The sequence below is a fragment of the Lutra lutra genome, chromosome 10 (genome assembly GCF_902655055.1).
Source record: "Lutra lutra chromosome 10, mLutLut1.2, whole genome shotgun sequence".
Lineage (NCBI taxonomy): Eukaryota > Metazoa > Chordata > Mammalia > Carnivora > Mustelidae > Lutra > Lutra lutra.
Genome location: NC_062287.1, coordinates 52,944,526 through 52,972,504, shown reverse-complemented (window position 1 = coordinate 52,972,504; position 27,979 = coordinate 52,944,526). Strand labels below are relative to the sequence as shown.

General features: G+C 38.0%; 1 protein-coding gene and 1 long non-coding RNA gene across 3 annotated transcripts in view; both read right to left on the bottom strand.

Moving 5' to 3' along the window:
* Positions 1-653: 653 nt before the first annotated feature.
* The window catches only part of RSF1 (remodeling and spacing factor 1), a 162,695-nt gene continuing 135,369 nt past the window's right edge, over positions 654-27,979 (bottom strand). For both annotated transcript variants that reach the window (XM_047693907.1, XM_047693906.1), the window contains exons 9-16: positions 26,302-26,381; positions 21,347-21,401; positions 19,901-20,010; positions 16,860-16,927; positions 15,214-15,421; positions 13,299-13,519; positions 9,320-9,508; positions 654-6,618 (exon numbers count right to left, since the gene is read on the bottom strand). In XM_047693907.1, coding sequence (XP_047549863.1) covers positions 6,056-6,618; positions 9,320-9,508; positions 13,299-13,519; positions 15,214-15,421; positions 16,860-16,927; positions 19,901-20,010; positions 21,347-21,401; positions 26,302-26,381 — 1,494 coding nt within the window. In that variant the 3' untranslated portion in view covers positions 654-6,055. The remainder of the gene's footprint in view (positions 6,619-9,319; positions 9,509-13,298; positions 13,520-15,213; positions 15,422-16,859; positions 16,928-19,900; positions 20,011-21,346; positions 21,402-26,301; positions 26,382-27,979) is intronic.
* On the bottom strand, positions 6,806-9,306 carry LOC125080081 (uncharacterized). The gene is made up of 2 exons (XR_007121206.1): positions 8,799-9,306; positions 6,806-8,759 (listed from the first exon to the last, which is right to left on the bottom strand). It is a non-coding gene; the product is annotated as an uncharacterized LOC125080081 (long non-coding RNA).

Below are 27,979 nucleotides of genomic sequence, written 5' to 3'. Positions count from 1 at the left end.
TGCCATGTAAAAGACTGCTAGAATCAGCAACACTACAAGCTTTAAAGATACTTTTCATCAAATGTGGGGAGAATTGGGATTTGAATCTGATATCCCTTCCAGCAGAAAAATATTCCTGTGGCATTAAATCTACTGAATAACAAGAACCAAATCAAGTAATTCTAGTTTTCCCCTTCTTTTACAGACTGAAAAGAAGCCAAGCTCTGCCCCAACCGACCCCGCCTATCCCCGCATGGGACACTCCCTTTCAAGGTATATCCAAAACCTCCCCGGCAGGTTTGGGCAAGCTACAATTCAGATATTTATCAAGAAACTACTTCGCTAAGAGAACAAAATACCAGACCAACATTGAGAATACCCTACTTAGGCATCACGAAAATTGCACACTATAATATGCTGTTAACTGCCAACTTCAGGCTATTATAGCTGTTCCGAAATTGAAAATTCATTTACAATAATATAAACTAGATCCATGTGTGCACATGTGTGCGTATGTGTGTGTATATACGTGTTTGTGTATAATTTTCATGCAATGATCTTAAAGCTTTGGAGACAAGGGTTAGTAGCCTAATTCCAAGGCTTGTCCACATAGCAATATTGACATGCACCAACTCTGCTAAAGGGTAGGAAAATGAAAAAGACCATGGCACAGATTTTTAAACAATTTTAGGTTTAATTACATATGCACCTGTAGATGTTCTAGCATAAACACAATTGTAAAAATCTACAACCTATTTTAGGGTATTTTTCCACCTCCCAACCCTTAGAAGCTGTACAGTTATATAAAAAATGTGACTCTCAAGCAAAATAAACTTTTTTTTTTGCAACATACAAAATAAGTTAAATGATTCAGAAGGTCTTGAGCCATTAAGTATCCCAATGACTGTGTTCTGGCCATCCATAAGCATGACATGCAGCTCCTGGTCTATGACCAGAACTCAATAAATACAGGTCAAACAAAACCCCAAACATTTAAATTAGATTTCTTTAGAAAGTGATGAAAGTCAAGAAAATATATAATTAGGGTTAACAATTCCATTCTTAACTTACATCATCCAGTGGCAAAATGAACAAGGCAGGTCACTCAGTACTTAGTGCATTTACTAGCTTGTACCGGTTTGGCAAAAAACAAAAATGTAGTTCCTTTAAATGTTTTTTCTCATTCAAAATGTCTAAGGAGCTTAATTAATAAATTTCTATTCATCTAATAATTTGTTATGCCCTCTCGTATAACTTATGCATAGGATAGATATATCTTAAAAGTTACTAAAATAAAAATAACATTTTCATTAACTGAAATCACCATGTGCCAGAACTGGGTTTGCAGCATTTCGCAGAATGAAATTGTAAAAATATAAAATGAGAAAAAAGTTGAGCTCACATGACCAAAATGAGGGGAAAAATATCCACTACTGGGGTCCTATTCTAATCAATTTCTGAGAGGGTTTATACGTACAAAAGAAGCCTTGAGTGTATAATCTAAAGTGGTTCTATACCAAGCACACTACAGTTTGGCTTATGAAGACTGCTTGCTTGCTAGGGAATGACTCTTCTTCGATGTACATTACATAATTACTTAGCAATTCTTGGCACTGAAAAAATGATAAATGATATTTAAGTTGAAGTGAAATATCTTGAAAACAAATTATTACATGTACACATAACACAATAACCCAGTTTAATACACTGATAGCAAAGGGCCTTGTCTTTTCGGATTGGTATAAAAATAAGACAATCAGCAGCTGAACTGCCACTTGCCAAGTAGGTTTACAGGTACACACTGGGAATGGTGGATAAAATAGGAATGGATTTTATTCTAAGAAGGTCTAATAATATTAAGCAGGGGACTAGGTAGATTATGGCAGATATGCAGTCTTGGCCATTCTTACTTCTTAGAGAATCAGGAATATTTTCTTAGAGTATCAAACCAAGAAGAGGGACTTCACTATTTTCTTCTAGACTTTCTGTAATTAAATGTTCATAATTTCACATCAGTCACAATTATTTGTCTTATGTCTTTTTGCGATGTCAGTGATTTCAAAGGATTCATTTTTAATTGCTAACATCTAAAGTATGTATACACATATTAATTTATATATATATACATACATATATGTATGTTCTATTTTTTAAAAAAGATCTGGGTCTGTGAATACTTGGTTCTATAGCTGTGAAGCAATTCCGGACCTGTTTCACTGTGTTGGTGAAGGGCAGAGTTCACAACTTTTTCTGAATATTCAACTAACAGATTCCTTGGGTCCCTTCCAGTCATATGGTAGAACTAGCGCATGGTTAACATTGCTCATCCCCACAAACATAAGCTAAAAAGGCATTCTTTGTGACAAAGTAAATTCCATCAATCCCATTTAAAAACTCCCACCATTTTCCCACCATTTTACCTTGAAGCAAGTACACGCCTACATTTTTCTTAGTATATATACTTTGCTCAGATGCATACAATGGTATGGGCTCTATCAACCAAAATGTGAAAACTGGAGGTTGGAATATCCTTTCAAAATTTGTTTGTTTAAAAATGTTTTTTTTTTTTTTTCAACAACTTCTTTAGCATTCTAAGTCCTTGGTTCTTTGGCAGGTCATATAAAAAAAAAAAAAAGACTATCAGTAGACATGAATTTATTCTAAACAAAACTCCTCTTTATTATCTGCATATGCAACCTTGACCAACTGGAAAAACAAATGTCAAGGAAACCCAACCTTAATGTTATCTAGTAAACTCTTGAAAAGCTCTCTGCCATCATTCTCTAATAATGTGCCAACAATGAAAAATGTTTTACACTACACCCTATTTCATCGACACAAGTCTACAAAACCGAAATGTGTATTTTCAGTCTGAGTTCCTTTCATATATTTTAATTCAAAGCTTCTGCTTTGTGAAAATTTGGCTACTTTTCAAACTTTTACAGAAATGCGAACTAAATATTCTGCGCACTAAACTACATCTCCTCTTAATACATGTGCTAGACTGTGCAGTATGACACTGGGAGTCCACCTGTATTTCAAAAAAGGTTCGAAGTATTAAAGGACTCTATTAAATGGCAGCTACGGATGGATCTAGATCCACGGTTAGTACTCTGAGGATCCAAGATGTTTGAAATTCTAGATGAACTGCTGCTTTCCTATACTCTGTCCAGTTCCTAATGACTGAATCAAATCTTTGGATACAGGACATTTACTTTCTTCTACATTTTTTTTTTAACTTCTTCAAAGCATGTTCACTTAGTATTTCAGTGAGCTCAAGACTCTATGAGGGACTAAATCTAATCATCAAGCAGCAGAATTGGTTTTGAACTGTCCAACATTTAATTGCCCATAATTAACCTGTCTGCATAATAATTTGTAAGTTCAGCTGCTTGGATTGCACTCTTTGTAGATGAAACAGTAAATTGGCTTTAATCAGAATATAAGGTTAGAAGGCAGACATTCACTATCAAGTTCACAAACACTTAATTCAAGTTCGGTAAATTAACAGGCAGCAAAAGTGGTATCATAACCCATGTCAGTGGGACCTATGCTAACTTGTACTCAGTCTTTACTCTGGTAACAATGACCTTTTGCTCTCTGTAAGAGAAAGGTAAAAAGAATACCTTTATTTCACATTAGGCATCCTGTAAAATAAATAATCTACCCCACTGGATACTTCTTATCACTTGCTTAACTATGGAGTGGTGGAAGCAGGAGCTGGTGTGTCCAGAGGTAGAGACCGCGTACGTGGGAATTTCTACACGGTAGTGGCTTTACCCAGCTGCAGGACTAAAGTGGTAGAGGAAGAATGGGGGCAGGGGAGGCCCCTCCACACATTCTAACCACTTACCTTGCACTAGTAGGAATCCTTCTATTGCCTGCCTGTTGGATAGTTAAAAAGGATAACTAACATTCTCACCCAACTTTCAAACAAATGAACAAACCTGGCTAGAAAGGAGGCTTGGTACGTGAATATGGCTCCTTACGTAACCCTGCTCTGAGAGTCTGTGATTGTGAGCCCTTCCCTCCCTTCCAGTGGAACACTGTCTCAAAATAAAAAATCACAACTTGCTTGGAACCACATGCTATTGGTGCATCCTATTTTTAGGCTGCTTTCATTATTTTATTTTTTTATACAGATACATATACATTGCTAGAATCAAAGCAAAAATATTAATGGGCAGGTACTACACAACTAAAGTGAAACAAAACAAAACAAACAAAAGAACCAACAAATGAAAACAACAGCTATAAACTTTCAAGGCCAAAAGATAAGATTTAAGGGCAACACCTGTTGAAAGGAAAAGAAGGAGTATAAAGTTTCTAGAGAGGTATTTATAATGCAAGTCTAATGCCAGCTTTTTAATAATAAAAAAGAGAAGTGCTTTACTATACACTGACTAGCACATATAATGCTTAATTTGGAAAGAAAAATTAACAAAGTTCCTTGGGCCAGCAGCAGATATGGTGTGTCCATTGCCGGCAACAGACACAACACCGGAACAGAAAAACCCAAATCCCAGGGCAAAAGTATTCACAGAAGTAATGGCTGAAGGCTTCAGAATTTGACAGGCAAGGTTTAATCACAAGTGCTACACTTTGTACAATGTTATTTATGGCTCTGCCTGAAATTTTACAGCTGTAACAGTAACTAAATAAGACAAAGTTCATATTTTAGTGTCAATTACATGTTAGATATTTAGTTATAAACCCCTTTTTCTTGAAACAAAGGGCTTATCTTTCATTAAAGTGTTGAGATGTTTGAAATGGATGTCATGCCCATTAAGTATATTGGTGGTTCTCAATCAACTCTAGGTTGGTCGTGTGACTATTAATGAATTTTAATAGAAGTCTAATGGCCAAAGGCCAAAACTACATTCAAACCCTGCTAATATATCCAGGCAGATAGGAAATTCCAACGCACACACATACACACACATATACACACACATACATGCTAAAACTCAAACTAAAAACCTCCCAAAGGAACTGCTTTGTTTGTAGACTTCAATTTGAAGTAGATACTAAGGGCAAGAATAGACCAGTTAAAATTCACCTGAAAATCCTTTCCCCGTCATCAAATGTGCTAAAATACCGCTGTTAGCTTAGCATCTCTTCATGTATGTTATGTATAGATGTTTTTCTTTCCAAATGGGATATTTCAGATATTTAAATAGTAAGTGGCCGGAAGATAAGAGTTATACTTGCTGCAAAGTTTACAGTCCACCTCGGCCTAAAGAAAGACCGTGCTTATTTCACTAATAACTCTCCATTGATAGGATATTCGAGGCCACCTCATCACCACTGCATAAAGCTGCTTAAAAAAAATTTGCTGCTAGCACAATCTGGTTGTCAAAGCTTCATTATACATTTTACTGTACAAATGTTTTTCAGATGATTTTTTTTCAAAGCAAGAAACTCCGCTATAACAGAAACTCAGGTTAGAGTTTTTAATGATGGTGCTTTCTCCATCTCTTCTTTATTAAGTGTGGTTATCTCCAATAGTAAACAAGTTGATATCATGAATGCTGTTACTGAATGACTTATGTATGATGTTATCTACAGTTCTCAAACTGCAACAATACAGACTGGAACTTTTAAACAGTCTGTTCATCATCATCTATGCCATGAATGTTTAAATATAATATATATTTAATATGAAAAAGCTAAAGCACAAGTGCTTTCTCCCACCCCTAATTCTGTTTTGGGCCCTCACAGATTCGGAATGCATTCTTATCCACCCTTTTTCACAAAGTCAGGAGAGCTCAGGAAATATAAAGTCAAAAATATACAAATCTTTGTTGTTATTATAATAAGATTTTTTCCATGAATGAAATTACCAAGGACCATGAACTTGGAAAAAGAAAATCAAAAGGAATTTACAGCAATTATTTATCTTCAAAGTTCAAAACTGGTCACTTCACAGAAAGACTTCAGGGTTTGTTGAAATTTTTCTTCTAAAAAGTCATTCTGTAGTGGAGTTTTCTAGGAAAAATAAAACAGCTTTTAATAACTGGCCCGCTGGTGTGAGAGCTACCGTGGAATAAATTAGCACAAAAATGGAAAAAAAGTCTTATAACTGTTCACTGTTACAGACATAATCAACAAGGTCAGTCACTCTTAAAAGCTCATCTTCCTCTTCTTCTGGTGCCCCTGCCTCCTGCCCACCATTTGTCCCATTGGGGGCCAGGCTCGCACTGGCTGTGCTGTTGTCCTTGGGGGTCTGAGGCTTCTCAGCTGGCTTGCCAATCAAGTTCTCAATGGCTTTGCCAGGACTCTGTCCATTGGCGGAAGGCAAGTCCACTAAGCTATAGTCCAAAGGGCTCCCCACCTTGCCTACATTTTCAAAGTCCTCTTCCTCATCGCTGTCTATCCGATAGGGCTTCTTGGTGCTCTCCTGTTCTGCGGGCAGGACCCTGGGCTGGCTGTCATGGGCAGGCTGATCTGCATCTCCATGAGCATTGTCACAACTCTCCTCCTCGTCTGTCTCAATCCGGTGTAGCCGTTTTCGAGATGGTTTTCCTTCTTCCTCATCTGCTTCTGAATACTCATCTGTGCTTCGACCTCGCTTGCGAACTGACCGCTTTGATTCTTTAGCTAGCTCATCATCTTCAGAGTTCTTGGACATATAGCTCTCTAGAATAAACAGCACATTTAAGCCATCGACACAGTTAACCATGACAGATTTACAAGTAATTTCGCTTTTCCTCCCCATATTCACCCCATATCCTGCTTGCAGACTTGCCCATGTATTCTATTTCCCTCCAATAACTGGCCTGATTTCTCTATCCTCTCGGGCCTCTTAACAATCCACAGAATGATCCATAGTGTGTTTTTTAACTAAGATTTTAGGAAAGAGCAAAATCCCATTTCTTAGAAAACAAACAGGATAATCCTTAAATTAGATGAAGATAGGGTGGTCACAAACTGAGAAACCCCTAATCACTATCCCTCCAATTATGGAATCATGTATACAAACTGATAAGGAAAGATTAAACTGAGCACCCAACTCTGGGCATCTGAAACAGTGCGCTAACCCCTAACCCATATTATTAAATGTCCTTCCTTGGCAGTCTTTCAATGTCTTCTTGTCTGTATTTACATCTGGGTGATCTCACCTAATCTCATGGCTTGGCATCTATATGCTGATGACCTTGTTCTAGGCCACCCCTAAATTCCAGACTCACGTATCAACAACCCGCCAACCCAACAACTATGCTGGGATTTCTAAACAGGCATCTCAAACCTGGTATGTCCCGAACCAAGGTCCTACACTTCTGCCTCAAACCTGCACTGCTCTGGTCTCCCCGGTCTGAGTCACCGGCAACTCTAGTGTTCTAATCACTTAGTCATATTTTGATTGTTTTCTTTCTCCCATCTAACCAAACAGTAAATCCTCTTTGTCGACCTTCAAAAGGTAGACCTTTCACCCCTTTCCTACCACTGACCTAGTCTCACCCACCATCACTTTTTACTGGGCCTGTTTCAGTGGGTTCCCAATAGGTCTCCTAGATTCTGCCCTTCTTCCCTTAAATTTATTCATAACACAGCTACCACAGCAAATTAAAATATAAGTCAGATCATATCACTGCTCTGCTCAAACTCCTCCAATTATTTATCTTCTCACAGAGAATAAACTCCAAAGTTTATACTATACAATGGCCTACCGTGCTATCCCATATGGTAGTCACTAATCACGTGTAGCTATTGTAAATTTAAAGGACTTAAAATTAAGTACAAATGAAAAATTCAGCTCCTCAGTCATACCAGTCACACTGCAGGTGCTCAACAGCCACATGAGGCTAGTGGCTACTATCCTCAACAGCAGAGACAGAGCATATTTCCATCACCACAGAAAGTTCAACCGGATGGCACAGTTCATCAGTTTGGCAATTTGCTTGTTTTATTTTTTGTAAAAGCACAGGCCTTACAGTCTCCATTACAGCTACTCAACTTCATGCAAAAGCAGCCACAGGCAATATGTAAGAAACAATGAGCGTGGCTGGTCCAATAAACCTTGATTTACAAAGTGTTTACACAAACAGGTGGCTGTAGTTGTGGACTACTGTCTTCGTGTTGGGACCCCTGCTGATCTCTGTATCATCTCATGCAATTCTTCCCTTCAATCATTCTCCTTCCACCACCCTGGCCTCCTTTCTCTCCATTCCTGAACACGCCAGACACAAAGCTGCCTCCAGGCCTTCACGTTAGTTGCTCCATCTGCCTGTATCGCTCTTGTTTCAGATAAATGCATGACACACACCAACATTATGTCAAGTCTTTACTCGAATGCGGTCCTCTTAGTGAGGCGTTCCTGTGGTGCCCTATGTGAGATCCCAGCCACTCTTCCCAACCCAGCTCCTCTTTCTCCTTTATTCTTCCCCACAACATTTATCCCCACCTAATACAGCATCTGTTCTACTTATTTATCTTGCTTATTATCTCTCCCCCTAATTAAAATAAGGGTTACATATGGGAGTTACAGATTTTTGGCTCTTCTGTTCACTTTTCCAGTCACAGTGCCTAGAATAGTGACCAGTGCAATAAGTATTTGTTTTTAATAGTTGAATTACTGAATTTGTTTATCTTTAATGACACATGAAGATAAATACACACAATCAGATGTTCATCTCCTTTCTTTAGTCTCCCATGTTCAACTATTTCTTCCCTTTCTTCCCTGGCTTGGGCTCAAACTTAACTGATAAGGATCTTTGAAATCTTCAAGACAGATAATAAATAATGGAGAATTATGTAAAGGTTAGAATTATTTAAAAGAACTGGAATAAAAAAAAAATAAAATAAAAAAAAAAAAGAACTGGAATAACCACAAGACTAAATGGATATCACGAATTCACATTTTAGAGCTTTTCCTATACTCCTGGCATGGAGCACAGCTAAAACTATTAAGAAATAAAACAACTGAAACTCACAGCTAAAACTATTAAGAAATAAAACCGACTGAAGCGCACCGTCAAGTTGGAAAGAGACAGCAGGTCCCTGTATTTGCAACTGTTTAATTATCCGGGGAAAAGGTTATCTCAAAATGAGGGCCATGATTAATAAGGGAGCAGAAGAATTCTTGCTCAGATCTTAATTTTCCAAGACTTGTCTATTTCAATGAAAAATTATTACAATGCAGACATTACAAATTAGTACTTATCAAGTATCATTTATTTTAACTGTAAAAGAGATCAGGCAAAAAAGAATGGATTTTGTCTCAAAGATATCACTGCTTATTATTGAATTTCTATGAAATGGTACAGAACCACAATCCTGAGTTTATAGCTTCTATTAATGCCTTGTCCAAACGTCTATAAACTGGAGATCTACTCCTTACCTTCACTCTCTGAGCTGGAAAGCCTACGCTTGTGAACTCGTCTGATTTCTTTCCCACGTCGTAAACTCTTCTGGGAACCATCACTTTCAGAATCTTCTTTGTAGTTAATTTGTCTTTTCTGGTTCCTCCTTGACCGCCTCCGCCGAGTTTCTACAAAATCATCACTAAAATCATCGCTAAAATCACTTTCTGTTCAAGAAAAAAGAAATAACAAAATGCCAAGTTTTTAATGAGAAATGTAATTAGCCTAGGTTATAAAAATGTAAAGCTCTTAGTAAGCAGGATTCAGTAATAACAATTTTTAAGTTAATAATGGTTGTAAGTCTCCCTCTTTTTTTTTTTTTTTTACACTTGATCCTAGCCAAAAGGCTGAGAAGCAATTCTCTTTTTTTTTTTTTTTAAGTAGGCTCCACACACAACATGGGGCTCAAACTCACAAGCCCAAGACCAACAGTCACATACTCTACTGACTGAGCCAGCCAGGCACCACTCACTGTAAGTCTCTTATTTTCCTCTTAGTAGTATGAGTAAATGTGTAAGGGTCTTTAATCCCAAAGCTCACTAATGTTTCTTATTAGCAGCCAGTGTTTGAGAATAGATGTTTTACACGATCTTTAGCTCATTCAACCTAAAGCTACCCAGCCAGCTCCATGGCTGCTCTTCTTGGTGACTATTCGGTTACTCTTCTGCCTCAAAGTAACCTGTTGTTCCCATGTGTACAGATGTCTGGTACAGTTATAACTTCACAATGTACTGCACAGATTAAAATCTCTAATCCCAGAAAACTGAGAAACCTGTTTTAAAGAAGTATAGAGTTAGAGTTACAGTTCTGGCTTCCCCACAGAAATCAAATCTGCTAATTACAGTATACAGGGCTACCTCAGCTCTCAAAGTGTTGTTACATAGCACTATCCTTACCATCTTTGCATAGTAAACCAGAGACTATGACCTTGTGTTAGAGCAGTTTTTCAGGGGTGCTAACGAATTCCACTGAATTATCACATCCAGCTTTGAATGAATTTCAAACATTTCAAAATGGCTCACCAACAGTCTGAAGGAGTCCCTACTGGCCAAATCTGGGAAAAACTGAGCCTACATAATGATGATAACATATTATATCCACAGACAAATAAGAATCCACAAGTATATACTAATATAAAGAAATATATAGGGGAGAAGGGAAAGCACTTTCTTAAAGAACACCAAATAATAAATATAAAAGGGATGATAGAGCCAGGAAATCATTAATGAATGCTAAAACTATGGATGAAACATCTGAAAAGAAATGGTATATATATAGTTTCAAAATGCCCTCCTACAAATTACTGTTAATTCTAAAGGGAAAAATATCGGAGACCTGGAGAACATATATTAGTTCTGTGATATTCCTGCTGAAAAATCTATAATTTGAATCTAATCATAGTAAACAAACAAACAAAAAACACCCTGACTGAGGGACATTTTACAAATTAACTAGTGTGTATTCTTCAAAAATGTCAGGATTAATAAATACAAGATTTGAGGAATATTTTAGATTAAAGGAGACTAGAGACATGAATAAATGCAATGTGTACTCCTGGATTAGATCCTGGACTAGAAAAAAATTGATAGGACAATTTTGGGATATCTGATGAAATCTTAATGTATACTGTTAATCAGATAAAGTAATATATTATTGTTTTATTTATTTTATTTTATTTTTTATTATTATTTTTTATAAATTTTATTTTTTTAAACATAAAATATATTTTTATCCCCAGGGGTACATGTCTGTGAATTGCCAGGTTTACTCATTTCACAGCACTCACCATAGCACATACCCTCCCCAATGTCCATAACCCCACCCCCCCAACCCCCCTCCCCCCAGCAACCCTCAGTTTGTTTTGTGAGATTAAGAATCACTTATGGGGGCACCTGGATGGCTCAGTGGGTTAAGCCGCTGCCTTCGGCTCAGGTCATGATCTCAGGGTCATGGGATCGAGCCCCGGACGGGGCTCTCTGCTCAGCGGGGAGCCTGCTTCCCTCTCTCTCTCTGCCTGCCTCTCTGTCTACTTGTGATCTCTCTCTGTCAAATAAATAAATAAAATCTTTAAAAAAAAAAAAAAAAAGTCACTTATGGTTTGTCTCCCTCCCAATCCCATCTTGTTTCATTTACTCTTCTCCTACCTCCTTAACCCCCCTTATTTAATTATTTTTAAAGATTTTATTTATTTGTTTGAGAGAAAGAGAGCGAGCGAGCACGCACGAGCAAGGGGAGAGGAAGGGGCAGAGGAAGAGGGAGAAGCAGACTCCCCGGCCGAGCAAGGAGCCTGATGTGGGACTCAGTCCCAGACCCTAAGAAAATGTCCTGAGCCAAAGGCAGATAACTGACTGAGCCACCCAGGCGCCCCTCAATGTTTTAAAATATCTGATTTTGATAATTCTACTATGGTTATACGATATATGAAACAAAAAAACCCATAAGCCCAGCAGGTGAAGGATATAATACTCCTTCCTGGCTGTGACATTTCCTCAGTGAGAGGACAGCTACCTTTCTGCCAATCCCATCTGTTCTTTTAGGTGCTAGGCCTGTCACTATTTATTCAATTAATAGGGATAAACATAAAAGGGATAAGAACATCAACTACTAATTTATAAAATACTAATTTATAAAAACGAATGAATCACTCACTGATAGTGATCTAAGTGTTAGAAATAACTGGTGAACCTTCTCTTTCCAACTACTAGGTATCTGAGAAAAATGTTCTCAGCTTATTGAGAATGAGTCCAAAGAAACTCTATGAAGATAAAGTCTAGGGGCGCCTGGGTGGCTCAGTGGGTTAAAGCCTCTGCCTTTGGCTCAGGTCATGATCCCAGGGTCCTGGGATTGAGTCCCGATCGGGCTCTATGCTTGGCAGGGAGCCTGCTTCCTCCTCTCTCTGCCTGCCTCTCAGCCTACTTGTGATGTCTGTCTGTCAAATAAATAAATGAAAAAATCTTTAAGAACAACAACAACAACAACAAAAGATAAAGTCTAGGCAAGGAAACTTTGCACCAAAAGAATTCATTACAATCCTAAATGAATTTGGTATGCAGTTGACACACTTATCCATATTTATTTATTTATAAAATATTTTATTTATTTGTCAGAGAGAGAGCAAGATAGCCAGCACAAGCAGGGAGAACAGCAGGCAGAGGCAAAAGCAGGCTCCCTGCTAAACAAGGAGCCTGATATGGGACTTGATCCCAGGACTCTGAGATCATGACCTGAGCCGAAGGCAGCAGCTTAACCCACTGAGCCATCCAGGCGCCCCCATAAGTGACTGACCCACCCAGCTGTCCCTATTTATTTATTTTTAAAAATTTATTTATTTGAGAGAGAGAGAGCAGGAGAGAGCATGAGCAAGGAGGAGAGGGAGAAGCAGACTCACCGCTGAGCAGGCAGCCTGATGTAGGGCTCCATCCCAGGACCCTGGGATCACAACCCAAGCCAAAGGCGCAAGCTTAACCAGCCACATGCCCTGGTATTTATTTTCTTAGATGTGCTTTATGTGCTTTCTGTGAAAAACTTACTTACTAGTGAATCATGAGAATTCAAAGTTTTATCAGAAAGCTTATATTACAAATGAATGGAATTTTATCTTAAGAACTTTTTTTTTTAAGATTTTATTTATTTGACAGTGAGAGAGAGATCTCAGGTGTCCCTATCTTCAGAACTCTTAACTCCAGAGGCCCCTGGGTGGCTCAGTGGGTTAAGCCTCTGCCTTCCGCTCAGATCATGGTCTCAGGGTCCTGGGATCAAGCCCCACATCGGGATCTCTGCTTGGCGGGGAGCCTGCCTCCTCCCTCTCTTGCTGCCTGCCTCTCTGCCAACTTATGATCCCCCTCTCTCTGTCAAATAAATAAATGAAATCTTTAGGGGAAGAAAAAAAAAAAAGAACTCTTAATCCAGAAGTTCTAAGAATTGAGTTGGTGTGATATGGGTACAAATTATTTTTACCAGAGTCTCTACTGTTCTCCTCAGACTCCTCCTCTTCATCATCATCAGAGTACTTTTTCTTTGGGGTCTTTCTTCGCAAACGCCTGCTTTGCCTCATTGGCCGGGAGGGATGTCGCCTCAGTCTCCGGCTACAGAAGTCAGTGTCGCTGTCATCATTAGATGGTGGGTCTTCTTCACTTTCATCTGGGTTTTCATCAGATACAACAAACTCATCTTGAGATCTGTCCAAGAGAAACCAGATGAATTATGATTCTGAGTTCAAATTCTAACAAGTCCAATGAATCACTCAGTAATGGTTAATGTAAAACATCTGGATAATTCTATCAATTTGTCTGTTAATAAAATGGAGAAAGGTCTTGCCATCTATTTTTCTCTTCAGAGAAGTTAAGAAGATGAACTGATGCTGATTTTTGTACATAAATTTCTTTGGCATCTTGGGATGTCCCCCACATGCCTTAAATTTAACATGTCCCAAAGAGAATTCATTATTTCCTAACCTATTCCTCTCTTCTGTTTCCAAACCTTATATTTAGAACTATTACCTATCCAGTAACTCAGACCAGAAACCTGGTACTTTTCCTAATTTCTCCCATCTAATCAATTATTAGCTCCTCTCTGAGTCACCCTCCCCTTTTTTTAAAGATTTTATTTATTTACTTGAGAGAGAGAGAGAATGAGAGAGGGAGAGAGGTCAGTGGGAGAAGACTTAACCGCTGAGCAGGGAGTCCGATACGGGACTCGATCCCAGGACTCCAGGATCATGACCTGAGCCGAAGGCAGTCACTTAACCAACTGAGCCACCCAGTGCCCTCTGAGTCACCCTCTTAAAAATACTATCCCCAACCTGATCCCTCTTCTCTGTCGGACACTCATCTCCCACCTAAACCACTATAGCAATTGCCCAGGTAGTCCCTCTAGTCTCTAGACTCATTTCCCTTCCAGATAGCGTCCAAATGAATGTTAGGATGAATTTTTCTGAAACATAAACCTAATTAGCCTGATGCTTAAAAACCCATCCATGGGCTTTCATCATCTTCAGGGTAAGAGTGCAAACTCCTGTGCATGACAAACAAATCGCTCCATCATCTGGTTCCTTTTTATCTTTTAGCCACATCTCCAGCTGGCACGCTCTACTTCTTCCTCATATTCTTGCCACCCTGACATACCAGGAGCTTCCTAAATATTCCATGATGTCTTATGCCTTGCTGTCTTCAACACGTGACTGCTCTTAGGGTACCCTCTTTCTCATCCCACTGTAAAATCTCAAACTCACTGATTTGCCTAATTTTTCTTTCCTCAAATTTCAGATCAAGCTTTATTTCCATTCTAAGGCTTTCTTTGAACTCTCTAGATTTATCAAACTCTTCCTTTATACCCTAACCTAAGTTAGGGTTAACTTTACCTACATTTTAGTAGCAATGACACAGAATGACTTTTTTGTGGTTTTCAAGTTTGTTTCTCCCACTAACAATCTGAGAGGAGAAACTCTGCGGTATTGTTTCAACACTTGGTCTGCAGGAAAATCCTTCCTGATCTTCCACACTGGATTACCTGCCCCAACCCAAACCTCTGTGGGTCACCAGAGAATAGCACCTAATCACCTAAACTTTGTCTAATTCTCACATTTGACGAGGAACCTCTCAAGGACATGTTGGCGGAAGGTGGCATGGAGATGCACAGCAAATGAATGCTGGATTCCAGTTAATAAAATGTAAACACGATTTTGAATATTAAACGTATTGATCTAAAAAGAACCAAGATCCATAGTCTTGAATCTGTTTTAAATAGCCTGAAAATAAAAGAGATGGTCCATGTGCATGAAGGACCAAAGCCCCGTCACAACCTGGCCGAGCTTCTCTGCAAGCCCCATTTAAGCCTGTATCTAGGGAATGGGATCTGCTGGCAAACCACGCACCCATCGCTGATCTTGAATTCATCCTCACTCTCTTCTTCATCCAGGTTGCTGTCACTGTCCAGATCATTTAGGCGCCGGCGTTTCTTCCGGCGTGCAGCAGCTGCCCTCTGGGGTCGTTTATTTTCTTTTCTTTCTTCATCCAAAATAGTAGAGATGTCTTTCCCACGGTGACCTGTGATGGTGGAGATATCTTTTCCTCGGCCAGCTCCTGAGTTTGGGGGTGGGAGGAGGGGGAGAGGTGCGATAAGGGGAATAAAGGGAGGAAGAGAGATGACAGTACGGTTATTAAAAGCTGCTCTTTAATATCTAGAGCGGTCCTTGTTCATGTTTAGGCTCATTTATTTTTCTCCTAGAAATAAGTGGTTTTCTCACAACTTCAGCTGACAGAGCTCTCATCAAGAGAATTTTTGCACATGTTTAGTCTACTAAGTGGAAGTTCACCATGTAAAGAACTTTTTTTAAAAATTTGATATAATTTGCATACTAACATACACCCTTTTAAAACGTATGGTTCAGAGGTTTTCAGTAGTCACAAAGTTGTGCAACTATCACTACTAACAAATTCCAGAACATTTTCATCAACCTCAAAGGAAACCTCATACCTATTAGCAATCACTTAAGAATCTCTTCTTCAAAGTTGTCTTTTGGACATGGCTTTAGAAAGAGACCAATCCGTTTTAACTGTGTGCGCAGGACAGAAAAGATGAGAATCCTTCAGCAAAACTGTCAATAAGGTGCAGAGCCCTGGAAAAGCTGGTGAGTTCTTCAGACAGCCTACTTACTACTAATCCTCCTCAGAGTTTTCCTAAGTACGAATGGAAACCACAATGCTCCATACTAGAGCGCTGGTAATTCTCTATGTCATTCTCCTTAATTTACCTTTAAATCCTTCTGTTTTTATGTCACCTGTTAAAGACTATGGAATTAATAAACTGATTTTTAAAAGGTTGATCTAAAGCAATCATTCAGATTCAGATTATCCGTAATTTTTAAGATTCTGTATCTGTAGTGATCTAAACATAAACAACAAGAAAGTTTAAGCAGGTTTTCTTTTTTTTTTTTTTTTTAAGATTTTATTTATTTATTTGACAGACAGAGATCACAAGTAGGCAGAGAGGCAGGCAGAGAGGGTGGGGGGAAGCAGGCTCCCTGCCGAGCAGAGAACCCGACACAGAGCTCGATCCCAGGACCCTGAGATCATGACCCGAGCCGAAAGCAGAGGTTTCAACCCACTGAGCCACCCAGGCGCCCCTTAAGTGGATTTTCTCTTTGGAAGCAGAAGTAAATTTTTTAATCTACAGAGGAACATTTACATTTTATATCAGGTCATAAAACTGCTTAAAAAATAATTAGTAAGATCTGAGTCTACCCATTGACACTATGTCCACAAATTATTTTGAATCTCAGACATTTAACATCAGTAGAGAATAAAAAAATATATATGCTTACTGCTCTAATCAGTGTTGTTTTTCTGTCTTTTTTTGAAAAGTAATCTCTATGCCCAACATGGGGCTCGAACTCACGACCCCGAGAGATAAAGAATCACATGCTCTACTGACTAAGCTGGCCAGGTGCCCCTAATCAGGGCATTTTAAGTTAACTTATTGGCCAACTCATATGAAGAAGAGGGAATGATAAACACATACCTCCTCCATCAGCTTCTTTGATATCATCTTCTATAGCTTCATCGATTGCTTCATCAAATTCATCAAATCTAAAATATATACAACAATCACATCACAGCCTGGCCTGGTACATGGGTTAGGAGGAGTTGCCTCTGAAATGAAAAAGGCCTGAATATAAAAATGCTCTCTGCCACTTCGGGACTGTGTTACTTGGACTACATCACTTCACTCCTGTGAACCTCAGTTTCTTTTGTAAATCGGGATCTAACTCAATTTTGAAGATCAGCTATACCAGGCATCAGCAACTATTTTGTACAGGGCCCGACAGGAACTCTTCTAGGCTCTGTAGACTCCACAGTCTCTGCCGCAGCCACACAGCCCCGTCGCTGTGCCGCCGTGGAGAATGCAAGCGGACTTTATCCATGGACACTGGGATTTGAATTTCATGTAACCGTCCTAAGATTTTCTTCTCTTGGTTCTTTTTTCAATCATTTATACATATAAAAACCATCCCTACGTCACGGGCTATGGCTATATAAACAGGCAGTGAGCCAGGACCTGCTCCACAGGCCACAGTTTGCCAACCTCTAACTACACAAATCACACAGCGAAATAAGTTGAATTAGTGTTCCAGAAGTAATACTAAGTGTGAGAACTACGGATTACTGTCATCGGAGATGGTATTACTATTATTACCAAAATCCATACATAGATGGTCAGAATTTTAGAACCAGGTAAAAGTACTTTTTCTTACAAAGGCCGTTGCCCCCAACTTAAACAAGACAAGTCTAAACGATCCTCAAGATTTCTTCACATACAAAACTCGCTAGACTTTAGACCTGAGGTGACCAAAAGGATAAAGTGGCTTGTCTAAAACTAAGCAAAATATGGTCATTAGTCACGTGTGGCTACCTATATTTAAATTAATTAAAACAAAAAATTCTGTTCCTCACCAGGTGGATTTTAAGTGCTCCACAGCTACGTATGGCTACAATTACCAGGCTAGAGAGCAAAGAAAGAGCACCCTTCTATAACCATAGTAAATCACACTGGACAGTGCTGGATTAAAGGCAGACAATGGATTAACATCAGAGTTTAACAGCCAAATATTTTGTCTTTTCATAAGAAACTCATTATAGCTATGGATTTCCTCTCTAGGAAAAAAAAAATCTACATAAACATAAAATTTTATCTCTAATTTCAGAGAAGCCAGAAGTTTCAGGTTAAGAATTCTTCTACAACATAGTATTTAATGGCTATATAGTATCTAATCTTATAGATGTATCATAATTTAAAGTTTACTTCCAATTTTTTCCACAATTACAAACACAGCTATGAAAAACAACCTTGCAGCTGTAGCTTAGCTTTTCTTAAACAAATTCTGAGAAAGTAAAAATCTGTGCATCCACTCATCAGGCTAGAATAACAGATACAGATAAAGGAAGATACAGTTAACAGAAAACAACATTTTCTCCCAATGGTATGTTTCAGTATAAAGTGGCAAAACAGCCTCTTCCTTTGAATGACTTCTACTTTCTCACTCACTGAAAAACTTGATTTTCTATGTCAGAGACCATCAGAACCTTTGGACTTACAAAATAGTATCAGTAAGAATAAAACATTCCACGCTTGCCTGGAGGATTTGTTATTTTTAACACAAATAAGTAGCCTTGATTTATATCCCAGATGCAGAGCTCTGAATAAGGGATTGGATATGACACTCCACACATCGACTTCAAATTCTACGCTTTCAAGGAAACAGGAACCCATGTCCCTATGGGGTCTAGATCTGATAAATTTGCCTTGAACATAACTCTTCATTGCTTCTTTTACATTCCATCTAAACGCTACCCTTCCTCAGTATTTTATTGTAACTCTACATAACTCTATCTTATCATAACTCTATCATAACTCTTGATGCCCAAGGTTTCACCAAGAGATTTGTTGGACTATATGTCTGTTCTTAGTATTCTATAAAACTGTTGGCTTTAAAGAGTATAAAAACTGTTCTTCAAGGGTTGTAGTAATTTATAATATAACCATGAAGTTGATGAATTTTATCATCAATTTTGTTCTAATTTTGAAAAGCAAAATTATTTTCTTGTTCTTCCAATTTTAATGTGATTGCTGAGTAAGGTCAAAAATTAGTTACATGTTTATTGGTCATTTTTGCTTTTTCTTTTACAAGCACTGATTTGAAACCTTTGCCCATTTTATCAGCCACTACGCATCTTTTCTTACTGATTTGTGAGAGCTTTTTAAGTATTAAAGATTTTAATGTTTTGTCATGTGTTGCAATTATTTCTTTTAATTAAAAAATTTTTTTTGCGTTTGAGAGAGAGAGAGAGAATGAGAGATCACAAGCAGGGGGAGGGTCAGAAGGAGATGGAAAACCAAACTATATTTACTGATTCTTTCAATAGACATTTGTGGAGCATTTACTATCTCCTGGTACTATGCTAAGCTGCCAAGGGAGAAAGAATGTGTAAAATAGACGTGTTCCTTACCTTCATGCTAATAGTCCAGTCAGGGAGAGAAATACTAATTCAGTAACTAAAATCACAATCATTACAACCATGACAAGTACTTTCTAAGAGAAGAATTGGTTGCCACGAGGGCATATAATAGATTTGGTCAAGAGAAGGGTAACAAGCTGAAAGCAGGAGGGAAATCCTAGGTCGAGTAAACAGCACATGCAAAGGAGCTGAAAGACGACTGTGGCTGATAATGACAGAGTGAAGGAAAATGTGGATGACACGGAGCTAAAAAGCTAAGTATGGAGCAGACTCTATGGTGCCTGTAGGGGCCTTGTTAAAGGCCTTATCCCAAGAGCTAGAGAAATCTGACAGAGTATATTAAGCAGAAGAGGATGACAGGAGCAAATTCACGCTCTGAAAGGACCATGCTGGGTGCTCTGAAGCAGCAGGATTCTACAGACAGCAAGTAACAAATATATACAAGCAACTAGAGAGCATTATAAAGGGAAAAGCATGTACCTTTGGGTCATTCTGGATAATTAAAAAAGACAATTTACACTTTTACCATTTCCACATATTTCATACCTGTAACTTATACATTTGCGTGTTCTTGTTGATCTCCTTTCAAGTAAGTTTGCTTTGGATTTTTTTGAATCTTTTTTCTTTTCTTCATGATCTTCAGAAAAATCTGGCTCCTGGTTTAAAAATATGGTAACAAACATATAGGTTATTAGGACAAAAAAAAAAGATTCTTGGAATGAATAGTTTTCTAATGTCTGTCTAGGCAGCACATGTTAAAGTTCCGAAAAAGTGAGGTGATCCCACCCACCCCCCAACAAAATGGAATGAACATGGCAATGCTAAGTAGAGAGATTCAAAAGAGTACTGGCGATCAAAAGATGAAGCCCTTCTGTATTAAAATTCTTATGTTTCTATGAGTTTATAGTTAACTCCTTTAAAACAATCCTTTAAAACTCCTTTAAAACAGTTTCTCCACTGATAGATTTTTTAACAAATAATTAAATTGAACACATAAAAGATATTCAGAAGATATGCTGAATCAATGAAATAATGGATTTAGAAAAAGAAGCATGGTGATGAAGTAACCTGTTTTGGTTAGTTAAGCATGTGATTTAATTAAGCCTGAATGAAAGTGTGTACAAAACTAGGAACATTTCTTTATTTCAAATGAAAACCATGTTACACGTACTTTCACTCTTGGGATATCGTTAATTAGAAATTAGACTAATAAATGTAAAACAATATTCCTTCAAAGAAACCAACTGTTAAGAACAGATACTGAGATTTTTAATAAACACCCAGAGCACAGAATTAAAACCCAATCTCCCTAAACTGCTCTTTTGTCACTTTACATAAACAACACATAAAGAAGCTAAAAACTAATTACCCAGTATAATACAGTGTTAAAAAATAAAACCACCCTAGAACATAAACCCCATAGGGGTGAGCTATATAAATCTGATTTGAATGTGATAGTACATTTTAGGGTTATCAGCATATATGTAATTTTATTTTACTATTATTATTATTTTCTTTAGTAGACTCTATACCCAACATGGGGCTCAAACCTGCAACCCTGAGATCAAGAGCTGCAAGCTCTACCAACTGAGCCCACCAAGCAGTCCAGCATGTATTTAATTTTAATCATGAGGGAAAATACAGGTGATTTCCTTAAGGTCCTACATTTCCACTTTTTTTTTTTTTTTTTAAATTTATTTGACAAACAGAGATCACAAGGAGGCAGAGAAGCAGGCAGAGAGAGAGGAGGAAGCAGGATCCCTGCAGAGAAGAGAGCCCAATGCGGGGCTCGATCCCAGGACCCTGGGATCATGACCTGAGCTGAAGGCAGAGGCTTTAACCCACTGAGCCACCTAGACGCCCCGACATTTCCACTTTTAATAAAACAGCTATACTATGTATTTAAAACAATTCACATTACATAAAGTGGGTTAAATTTTAGAACAATTATGGCAGTCTCTTCTTCAAAAATAGTACAAACCAGGAACTTACTTGTGGAGGAATGATGTTTTCAATACTGATACCCACATACACCAAACGTTCTTTCCTTTAAGTGAAAAACAAAAATGCATGCAAAATGAGATTTGCTAAAAATAAAATTATTATGAAAACATTACTAACACAGACAATTCTAAAATTGTGATTTCATGGTAACAGCAGAGGCTAGCTAGGACACAGACATGTTAGCTACTCTCTATGGAGCTTATTGCACTGGTATCTGTGGTAGGCACAGAACTTTCTAAAGGTAAAAACTGTAAAAAGGTGTAACCAAAAATTGTAGTCTTGGAAGTAATCATACTGATGAAATAAAACCTGTGAACTGAAGTAGACAAGGAAAATCCATGAGGAGAGTCATGCTACAGCTCACTGACAAAAGTGATTACACAGAAAGTCAACCCCGGACAAACTAGATCTCTGTTCTGCTAGAAGTTTTCATATGCGTCTATACAAAACTATACTCTTGTGGTAATAAGTATCAATACTAAAAAAATAATTCTACACAATAGGATCATGTCAAGGTCCCAGGGAATGATACTAACACCATGCATTTGCAGAGAAGAAAAAAGGCATGCACCACATAGCGGGCTCTGCACCCTAGTTGCTCCAATGAAGATTATTTTCAGAGCCAGGCAACACTTCTTCATGCAATGTGGATTTAGAACACTAATGAGATCTTCATAGTTTCTTTCCAAAGAAACAAACCCTTGTTGATTTTAATTCAACAAATTTCACACTAACAAACTGCTATACCCAATAGGCTTTTTTTTTCTGGTTCTCCCAAACTTCATCTAATTCATCAAGGACAGATAAGCCCTTATATACAGGCCAGTGTCCATTGAACTGAACAGAAATAATGAGCACTCTTCCTCTCTTTGCTTGTGACATCCCTTAGAGAAGGGCATTACTCATCCAGTTACGTGGGTCCTTCAGAATGCAGCCTTCACTGCCTTAGAAACCCTTGGCTCTGCTAATAAGAATCTTACGGTCTTTTTGAGATGGGTTATAAAGCTATTCAGTCAAAAAGTGGCATGTAAGAAAATGATAAAATTATTTTAATCAAAACCTGATTAAAAATAGTATAGTTAATGAATTAAAAACCAGGAAAGGCAAGAACAGTAGTAGCTGAAATTAGCAGGGAAGGCTTCATAGATAAGTCAGAACTTGAGTTCTGTTATTAAATATGTTCAACACGTATCTATCCTTACGCTAATCAAGTTTACTGTTGTATCAGCTTCCTCTTTTATATTGCAAAATCTCTACTTTCACTTGATTATTATCTCCCAAACTCAACTGAAAAACATTTGGTTCAAGTCCACCATGATTTGTGTCAGGCTTGGGAATTCCAAGGGCAAATAATACACGGTTCTTATCCTCACAATTATTGAGCAACTGACTGTAGTCCATTATGAAAAGGTATAATGGAAACATGAAAAAGGAATAACTTGTTTGAAAAGCTGAGAAAGTTAAAAAAAAAAAGCTGAGAAAGTTGGAGGCTTTAAATAGGTGGTAACAGTTAAGCAGGCTCTTGAAGGTAGGTATGATTACTCATTACAGCATTCTCTTGCTCAGTAATCTTCTAGAAAGATATGTCTTCTGTTCCGTATGTCTTCTGTCCACCACCACCTGGCTCAATGATCATACTGGGCCCAGACATCATTAGAAATAACCACACCCTTCCTAAAATTTCAATTTCAGGGAACCTATTTTTTGACTTCTACTCGTTCACTTTCTGGCTCATTCCCTCTGGTACACTGATTTCAACAACTCCCTAACTCCAGTGGGACCTCTATCCATCGACCCTAGCCTCTTTTCACTGTCCATTACTCCCTTGTGTCCTTACTTTCCCCCTTACCTGGCTTAGACTCCATGGTCCATCATTATAAATACTCCTTTGCATATACTTTCAAATTCCTTGTCTCTTTCTCTCCTTCCCTCTGTTACATTACCTGGAAAATTCCAACCCTGATTAAATCCAACTCTCTGCTAGCAAACACTAGTAAAAGAACTCTGGAAGTACAGAACTATTTGAATTCCCAAATAATTTCTGGCACCAAGTTCTGGAAGGGATGTTTACCAACCAGTTGAAGGGACTTCTGAAACATCAAATTTCACAGAGCATCACAGCTCCAGCTCTGTAGTCAGTTTCTGGCCAGTCACTAATTACTGATTGACAAATCCTTCTTCTTCACCATACTGTAGAGCCCTTTAAGGTAGAGACCACATAATACACTTCATGTTGATTACATTGCCTGGCATAAGTGGATGCTCACTAAATGTTGGTTAAATGTTGAATAAATGTATGAACAAAGGGAAAGATGTTCTTGTGCTAGGATATAGAGAGTAACCAAGGCCCTAAGGTTCTAGAATGAGTGCTAGAGAAATTGTTTACAGATTTTAAAAAGGATGAATAAAAATGTTCATTTTTAAAAACAAGTGAAGTCAACTAGAGTTTACAGTTAATATATTATTTACTTTAGAAATATACATATTTTGCTGTTTAGAGCCCCTAGGATTCATATATATCAGGAGCTATTATATTAGGAGCTATAGATAAAGAAAACTTTGTTAACCAGGTTATTGGTAAGAATTAAAAAATAGTAACAGTAATTCAGTTAACTGGCTTTGTGGCAGACTATTCTCTCTGTAATAGTAACTTTGCTCTCCTTTCTGTGATGCAATCTCAAAAAGGATTTCCTGTGTGAACTAAAGCCACAATTATGGATGTCCTCTTAAAGGATGACATTTAAATAAAAAGGATTACGAAAAGTAAAAGCAAAAGCAAATGAGTTAGTAATGGGAGACCAATAGTGTGAATAAGTATTGTGGCATATTTTAACATAAATTTTAAGTACTTCTTATTGCAAGAATATACCCTATAGTGAGGCAGTAGTCAAAAAATTTTAACCAGCCTTTCCACAAAACTGCTCATTTCTCAGAAGTGCAGGTAGATTTCAGAAAGAGTAAAGAAAATGCCTAATTTCTTATTATGATTTAATTTGAAGCATCCTTACTTAAACCTTTTCTAGTGTCAAAAATAAAAGCAGGAAAAACTGTGAATATCAAAATTATCCTAATAATTACATGAAAGACTATTATCCAGAGTTTCTAAATACAAAGGTATTTAGACAACTGATTTTTTAATAATTTTTAAATTTTTTATAAACATATATTATTAGCCCCAGGGTAGACAACTGGTTTTTAAAAATGAACTATTTTTATCTCCTAGTCAACTTTAGAGATTAATTTTGCCTTTAAACCAAGTAGCATCCATTATAAACCAGAGAGCTCAAGGTGACTAGTAAGGAAAAAAAACAGGATCTGGAGGCTGAACCCACAGAGTTCACAGTATGGGGGAGTAAAGTGAGTGGATTAGCAAATGAGCTAGCTGACTGTTTTAAAGCAAGCTAAACTGGAGGGAGAGGAAGACTACGAGAGGGCAAGTAAAGGTTATAGTAGCAGCAAATGAAGATAGTAAGACCAACCAGGAGACATTGTTCAGATTTTCTCATAATGTGTACAAATGGGCATCAATGGTTAAACTTCTGAATATTCTCTTTTAACACCTCCACCACTTTATTATGTAAGGTATGCCCGAGTGCAGGCCTCACCAGCTCTCCTAGACCCCAGTGCAACAGTCTCAACTCTAATTCCTTTTTACTGTTACCAGGGCATGTTTTCTGAGATAAAGATCTGATTATACTTCTCTCTCCTTTGATGGCTCTCTTGCTACCTGTAGAGAATAATTCAAATCCCCTAGTCACAAATGCCAAGCTGTTCATAATCTGGCCTCAATCTGTGTTGACAACTTCATCTCCTACCACTCTCCCCCTCTCATGTTCACACTTCGTCTTTGCTTGTATTTGGCTCTTTGCCTGAAATATCCTTCTCTGCATGTCCAGCCCTAAGTTATCCTCCAAGGGCTTGCCTGATAGCCCAAACCTCTACCAGAAACTAAAATGGCCCTCCCCAGTGTTCCTGTATTGCTCTGAATATACCATCTGTCTACCTTTCTGTACCACTGGCTGATATGGCTGTACTCTGATAGAGGTGAGTTCCATGTAAGGAGAGCTTCGTCTCACTCACCTTTTCTCTTCAGTCTGGTACACACTGAAGATGTGTTGTTTAGCATTAAATTACTATTGTTTAGCAATAAAATAACTGAAGAAGGTACAAATAAATACAAATAAACATAAACTTATGATCCTGATTTTGAGCCCCCTTTTAAAGACTGGATTCAACTCCAGTCTTACCTCCTCCAAGAAGTCTTCTACAACTGCTTTAAGACTACAGTGCAGTGGTAAATTGAAAAGGGAGGCATTTCTTATAAGTTATGACTCTTATGACACAGTTCAGCATTTCAATGCTCTTTATTTTATCGGTGTTAATTCTGCCCAACCAAAGAGATGACATGGGTAACTAGACCAGTTCTTAGAATTTTCTTGTACTCACTACATACTTAGTAAGGTATATATCCTGCACTATAACTGGGCCAATATATATTCAGAGTAGGTTTTGATAAATATTTTAGATCAGGGGTTGGCAAACTTTTCCTGTAAAAGGACAGATAATAAATTAGGCGTGGCAGGTCAAAAGGTTTTTGTTGTAACTACTCAACTTTGCTGCTGTAGTGTTAAAGCAGCAACAGACAATACATAAACAAATGAGCATAGCTGTGTTCCAATAAAACTTTATGGACAATGAAATTGGAATATACAATCTTCATCTGTCATGAAGTAAGATTCTTGTTTTGATTTTTTTCAATCATTTAAAAATGGAAAACAAACATTCCTAGTGGGAATAGAAAAATAAGGAGCATGCCACATTTGACCCACAGCACAGTTTGCCAATAATTACTTTAGATAGATACATTAACCTATACTGCAAGACAGTTTTACTATCAAATTCCCAAGTAAAACATTAACACACATATCACAATATCACAATACCTGCGTTCAGCACGTTCCTTCTTCTTTAAGGCAACATCCAAATCCTGCAATTGTTCTTCTAATTTCTCACACAGTAGTTTCTGAAAGAGCAAAACACGAGTATTATTTCTTTATTTTCTTTTTAAAAGATTTTATTTATTTATTTGACAGACAGAGATTACAAGTAGACAGAGAGGCAGGCACAGAGGGGGAGAGGGAAGCAGGCTCACCGCTGAGCAGAGGGTCCAATGTGGGGCTCAATCCCAAGACCCTGAGATCATGACCTGAGCCAATGGCAGAGGCTTTAACCCACCGAGCCACCCAGGTGCCCCTATTTCTTTTCTTTAAAGAAAGCTCTACACCCAGTGGGGGTCTTGAATGCCTGACCCTTAAATCAAGAGTCTACTGACTCAGAGCCTGCCAGCTACCCCTGTGATTATCATTTTTAACACCTTTCCACAAACATTTATCCCTTGCATGCTGGCTCATGGATACCGTGCAATTCTGAGAACTGAAGAGGGGGTCACACAGTGAATGAATACTGAGAAGGTCTTTGGGTTTAACTACATAAAGAGGTGACTCAGCCTCTACTGAAATGAGGATGAGCACAGTATCTCTGCTGCAGAAACTCCCAGCCTCATCCAGAAATACATTCTATGCCTATGTTGCTGGTGGTAATCAACATCTAAAATAGCATCTGGGGTGCCTGGGTGGCTCAGTGGGTTGAGGCCTCTGTCTTCGGCTCAGGTCATGATCCCGGGGTCCTGGGATCAGGTCCCATATCGGCCTCTCTGCTTCGGCAGGGAGCCTGCTTCCCCCCACCACCTCTGCCTGCCTCTCTGCCTACCTGTGGTCTCTGTCTGTCAAGTAAATAAATAAAATCTTGAAAAAAAAAATAGCATCTGGCTCAACATGTTTACATGACAGTCATGAAAAAGTTTTAAGAATCCCACAACATTTTTAAGGGAGAAGGTTCTATGTACAATACAATATAATGATGCCAATCACTACTTTTAAAAAAAGAGAATGGGAAAAAATTATACAACCATGCCACAAGGTGACTGGGTCAAAACAGAGCTGAAGAATATATCTGATAAAGCTATGCTAAGCCAAGGAAGTCCACTTCGATGGGAACAGCAATAAAGCCCATCATTTTTAAAGTGAGATGAGCTTGGACTTGTGACAGAAGGACCCCTTGAGTTCAGTGGCATAAAAATAGTCTGTGCTTCAGCTTCCAAAGGAAATTCACCTGAATCAAGATATAAGAGAAGTATACTCCATGTTTCTATTCACAGTAGCGTCACAGTGGTACATAATTCATAACACCATCCACAACACTGACAAGGAGGAGGTAGGCAGAAATGAAAAAGAGGATGAAACAAAGGGATAAAGAAACTTATTTCTTCCCTCATATATCATTTTAATTTGGGGCTATTTGTGCCTGTAACAAATATAAGAAAAAAAATATATCAGATTATAATTTCATAAAAATTAGGTCTTCAAAAAATGCTTTGGTAGAAAAAAAAAAAAGGCCTAAAAGATATTAATAAAAGGTAGTTTTTTTCAATAGTCTCAAGTTTCACAGAATTTTAAACAAAAAGGAAACAGTATATACAAACTGCTTTGAAAATGAAAAATGTTTAGTGGCTGTCAAAAAGTATTATTAATTGGAATATAAAACTGAAAGACTAAAAACAAA